At 36.7% G+C, this 6264-nt stretch overlaps 1 protein-coding gene across 1 annotated transcript; it reads right to left on the bottom strand.

Moving 5' to 3' along the window:
• Nucleotides 1-3819: 3819 nt before the first annotated feature.
• LOC145793791 (uncharacterized) lies at nucleotides 3820-5886 on the bottom strand. Its single transcript, XM_082876660.1, has 4 exons — nucleotides 5727-5886; nucleotides 5250-5384; nucleotides 4847-5165; nucleotides 3820-4363 (listed from the first exon to the last, which is right to left on the bottom strand). The coding sequence occupies exons 1-4, from the start codon at nucleotides 5884-5886 to the stop codon at nucleotides 3820-3822; spliced, it is 1158 nt and encodes a 385-aa protein (XP_082732786.1).
• Between the last annotated feature and the right edge of the window lie 378 nt (nucleotides 5887-6264).

Here is a 6264-nt window from a genome sequence, read left to right as displayed (position 1 = left end):
TCATACAAAATTGAATGTGGAGCCCAAACCTGAGGTTTTGTCGAGTGCACCAGCAAAGCAAGATGAAAGCAATGATGATGAAAGCAAAAACAGTCAATGCAGTGACAACAGCAATGGAATTTCTAGCGATGCGATGGACCTAAATGATGTTGGACATGACATCAACACCAGCTTTAACACCCCCAATGCTGAGAGAGGTATCATCATAGCACAACCAAGTGAGCCGGACATTGTAGATGTACTTATAAAAGAAAACCAAAAAGCTTGGAGTCTCGTACGACAATGGGAAGCGAAATACAAATAGTTGGAAGAATCGTAGGAGTTGAGGGCAAGGGTGATTTCTACCCTTGAAGCTGAACTATTTGACCAATCGGGCCCATCCAATATGGACATGGACATCAAGAATTGCATGGAGTGGAAAGATACAGAAATTCAGCGGTTGACAAAGTTGGTCATCAACTTGGAATGTGAAAAAATAATTCTTCAAGACCTTTTTGATGATTAGTCCGTCCACATTATCACTCAAGTTGATGCACAGAAGGCTCATGACAGCCTTAAGAAGCATCCTATTGCAGCATTGGAACACATTATGAGCCCACCATCGAGGGTAAAGCGCATCAAGCAGAAGGTAAGGAAAGAGCACCGGTTGGATGAGTTTGAATACCCCAACTTGCCTGGTCAAAAGAAAGGGAAAGAGGGAGCTGAAGAACAATCTCATGCAGTCCAAATTGCACAAGATTTAGACTAGCATCCACAAAAAAAGCACCCAACAAAGTACAAGAAGTTAACCTTGAACAACAAATTGAAGGTTTTGGCCAACATGAGTAGACTCAACAAGCAGAAGGTCCAAAATTTGCACAAGAATGACGGTGATGAGTAAGCGATCTTACATATCCTCAACTGAATTTTTTTTTTATCCTGATGTTAAGCTTTACATACATACTTAATAGATTAGATCATTTCATAAATGTGCAATGTTGACATTAACGTTTTCTATAATCACAATGCACAGGTTGCTTGTGTGGCGAGGGGACTCAAAGACTAAAGACGTGTATTTTGATGACATCATACACATCATCAAAGAAAAATCAATAACCAACAATGTATGGCAATCGTAAATGTGTACAAAACACACACACACACACACACACACACACACACACACACACACACACACACACACACACTGTAAAGCCACTGCAAATAATGTACTGACACCCCTCTGTTTTTGCAAGTGATAGATGCATATAGTGAAATTCTACTTGAACTACAAGGGCTAGTCAACCCAAGTTTGGAGGATTCGGCATTCATCTTTACAAGCACATGTTTGGTAACCACTGCACTTTTGGTTTGTTTATGTTTGATGTTGATGAGAATGTTCACATAAACAGTATTTGATTTGCATGTTCAATAGATGTCATATTCATCTCAACATTATATGCTTATATTGTTAACTTAAATGATAGGCAGATGTGAATGTTAACAACAACATAAAATGACAGGTCTGAACATTAACATCATTCGCAATGAACATTATATGTCTATTATGTTGTTAACTTAAATGATACACAGATATAAATGTTAACAACAACATAATATGACAAGTGTGAACATTCACATCTATAATACATTGCATGACTGTTTCACAAATTAACAGATGTGAACATTCACATCATTCACATTGAACATAGATATACAGATGTGAATGTTAACAACAACATAAAATGACAGGTCTGAACATTCACATTGACAGATGTAAACATTAACATCATTCGTAGTGAACATTATATGCTTATTATATTTTTAACTTAAATGACACACATATGTGAATGTTAACAACAACATAATATGACAAGTGTGAACATTCACATCTGTAATACATTGTATGACTGTTTCACAAATTAATATATGTGAACATTCACATCGTTCACACCACTTATCATTAACAGATGTGAACATTCACAACATTCACATCACTCATCATTAACAGATGTGAACATTCACATCGAACATTGATATAAATACTTGGTACATCATTGTATGCCCTTTGTGTGCAGAAAGTGATGCAAGAGTACCCTCCCCCCCCCCCAACTAAAGAAATAAACTAATTGATGTACATATCAAGGAGTATCAAGGCCAGAGATACTTTATCTTCCCAATACACGACAACTTCCACTGGACGACTGTTGTGTATGACGTGAAAGACAATGTATGGAGGCATTATAACTCGCTACGCCCAAGACCCAGCATACATGAACCATATATTGACAAAGCACAAATAGTGGTACGTGGCTGACACATATAATACTTGTCATGATGTGTAATATTTGAACTTGGACGTATGCACTGTGTTACTTGGTGCCTAATATGAAATTTCATTACTGGCTGAGAGCCTACATCGAGGCTTTGGTGCGCAACATTGGACCATCATCACCATTATGGACCAAATTATCAAGCCAAAATACTTCGCAACCAATCATATCAGTAGACATCTGTCCACAGTAAGCATCAGATTCATAAGCCTAAAATCGATTTGTACACATGTTCCACAACCATTACACACCTAAATTTCAAAATCTAACAAGAAGTTTGCATTTTCAAGGTGGATTGTGGGCCTGCAGTTTGTTACATCATGAGGGCGCATGTATACCGTGAAGAAATTGTTGACAGCCTAGATCGCTTTGAATGGTATCAAATAAGAGACTCATTAATACACCTTTTCCTGAATCACAGAAAGACAGTGCAATGTCAAAACCTATAGGTAGGGGGTGTCCACCTATCACTGTTACCCAAATATGTTATCCACATTTAAAACAATTTAGTGTTAATAGATTTGACATATTGGAGCAGACTAGCTTAATTGTAAATCAAGTCTATATCACTGCTTGTACAGATATTTTTCAGTCAATATATGTATATGCATTTTGAGGCCTATTTTGTATTGGTCATGCACATTGAGATTGTATTTTCTTTTTCTTTTTCTTTTTTTGACACATGACATGATATGAATTTTCACATCACAGAATGATCATACACTTTCTTATGTTTTAAAGCCATACTACATGGATGTGAATATTGCTTAAAGTGTTATTGTAACACAATATGACAGGTGTGAATACGATATTTCTTAACACATAAGTCAATAGTCACAACTAATAATTTGATGATGTGAATATTCACATCGTAACTTTTGATTATTTGAATGGCAGCAACGATGTCAATATTCACAGCACACCCATGCATGCATCATAATATACATAAGAACATCTAATTTTTGCTAGCAACAAACACTGACAATTACATTTTGTAATACATATATGAATATTCACATCTTCTGAGTTGATGATGTGAATGGTTACATTGATGTAAACGTTCATGTCATCTACTTTGATGCTGTCAACGATAACAAGCATGTGAATATTCACACCACAGAAATGTTTAAAAGTTTAACCCGTGTGCAATTATTCACATAATGTGATTATATTACACAAGTGTGAATGTTAACATCATGTATTCATCCAAAACACAACAACAAAAATGTTAGTTTGGTACCTTAAAAACTTAAAAATAAAACACAAATTAAATACTAATGCATTATTATGTTTGCCAACGCAATGTAATCTTATTGCAACACAATGTGTGCCAACATAACACAGTCTTATTTCAACAATCAATACAAAAATCCCATGTAAAATACAATGTTGAAATAAAAAATGTACACCCTATATCGGCTCCTTGCATGATTTCTGATTGTGGCTTCCTAACTTATCACATCTCTCGCACCTTATTTGTTTCAGTTTCTCACCCCTTAATGGGATTCTATTCTTTTTCGGCCTTCCGGGTGGTCTTTTCACAGTTGGTGGGTATATAGTGAAGTCTGTGGGATCGAAAGGCGTTTTTTCCACCGATGGTATAGGGAATGGCACCCGAATAGCCTACACGATATGTCTGTACACGAAAGTAATGTTCCACATAATCATTGAGATTGCAGCAGCTCTTCTGAATAGCAATAACAACATGGTCACATGGGAATCCGTTGATTTTCCATTTGAAGCAAGAACATGTACGCCTCGCAACATCAACTGTAACAGATGATATCGAATGAACTTCAAAGACATCCTCATTGGCTTTGCTAACTTGCCAAGACCTGCTATCATTGAACGAATCCATAAGCATTATTTCGAATGTAGGACAAATAAGCTCATTCCATTTGTTTGCTTGATCACACTGTGCAGACATTTGCCGCATCAACTGAGTACGAATTGTGTCTACCATTTGAGTGATAGGAAGATTACGTGCTTCTTTAATCCAGATATTAAATGACTCCGCCGCATTGGATGTCATCTCCCCATAACGCATGCCCCTACACAATATCACAAACATTGTACAATATGAAATTTAGCAGGTCTAAACATTCACATTAACAGATGTGAACATTAACATCATTCGCAGTGAACATTATATGCTTATTATGTTGTTAACTTAAATAATAGACAGATGTGAATGTTAACAACAACATAATATGACAGGTGTCAACATTCACATCTGTAATACATTGCATGACTGTTTGACAAATTAACAAATGTGAACATTCACATCATTCATCATTAGCAGATGTGAACATTCACATCATTCACATTGAACATGAAACACAATTGGACGATTGTTACCATTCTAAACTGAAAATTCACATCACTATCATTCTAAACTTGACAAATGGAACACTTTAGGAAACTAATATTACCTGAAGTTTGAATTTTCCCAGTGCTTAGGTGCCAAGTCCTTGAAAAAATTATGTGCTCGTTGTTTACCCTCCTCTTTTAATTTTGCAAGCTTTTCATGGAACCCTACCACAATTGGCTCGTAAGCACAGTCACTTAAACTACTTACTAGGTGATCCCTAAATCCATTATCAATTCTTTTCATCCGGTCTCTTAAATTGCTTTTCAAGTGTTTTAAGCAATAACCGTGATGAGCCGATGGGAACACCTTCGGCACAACTTCTAACAGACCAAAATTACGATCTGAAATAAAAGTAATCTGGCGCTTACCATCAACAACCTTCCCAAGTTCGTGCAAGAACCACGACCAATTGGCCGTGGTCTCTGAATCAACAATCGCAAATGCAACAGGAAATAGACCCACAACACAACACCAATACATAACTGTTCACAATATTCCAAAGTGAATAGAAAACAATATAAACGAAACAGGTCAGGTGAATGTTTATATCTACATTGCCCTAGTACTATTGTTATTTTTGGATTTGGGTTCGTAAACATCAATGATATGGACATTCACATTAACAACCATTAATAATTCATTGTTGATTGTTGACTCATTGATAATGTGAACATTCACAGTACTGTTCATTAATGGGTAAACTAACATTAGTATACACTAATGTGAACATTCACATCAGTGTATAATAATGTGAATGTTCACGTTACTGTCATTAGCAGACACAGATGTGAACATTCACATCAGTGCATACTAATATCAATGTTCACATTACTTAAAATTTCTCAATCACTCATATTTTGTTGTTGTTCACATCAATGTGTATTGATGTAAACATTGACACCAGTGTAAATGTGGAACACACTGTGTAATCGTCTGTTATTTGTCCAGACTATGTTGCTCAATGTAAATATTGACATGAATAGACAACTAAAAAAAATACTAACCGTTGTTTCCATCTTTCGTCGTTGCCGCAAGTAGCTAACCTTTGTACTTTCCTTTGAGGAATGTTCTATCCAGGAATATTAAAGGCCGACAAGAATTGAACCCAGAAATACACGCAGCGAATGACACAAAGAAACGACAAAACTGTTGACTACTTGCATCATAGTCAATATTGACATAACTCCCCGGATTGTACCACATCACAGCATCCGAATATCACCTCAGCTGGTCAAACGATAATGAGTGATCTCCACGAATACCAGCCTTTGCTTTCTCCACACCTAACAATACAACATGATAACTCACATCTAGACCATAATCCCTCTTCAAAATAGCCGCCACCTCACACGGCTGAGTCAATGACTTGTCCCTCACAATTTCAGATATGGTACTCGACACCAAATCCGAACTAACTTGCGGATTCTTCGATGTTCGGACATCCGTACCACAACTATGCACATCTCTAAACCTCTTGATGTAGAAAAAACCATTTGCTCGTTGTGCTCTACAATGTATAGCCCACAAACAGCCTCTCTCCTCTCCCATCGCACACACAACAGCAACTCCTGTTGTCTCGTT

Source organism: Camellia sinensis, chromosome 6, assembly GCF_055761805.1.
Source record: "Camellia sinensis isolate YWXY chromosome 6, ASM5576180v1, whole genome shotgun sequence".
NCBI lineage: Eukaryota > Viridiplantae > Streptophyta > Magnoliopsida > Ericales > Theaceae > Camellia > Camellia sinensis.
The sequence above is the reverse complement of the archived record's forward strand: the minus strand, read 5'-3'. Positions and strand labels throughout refer to the sequence as shown.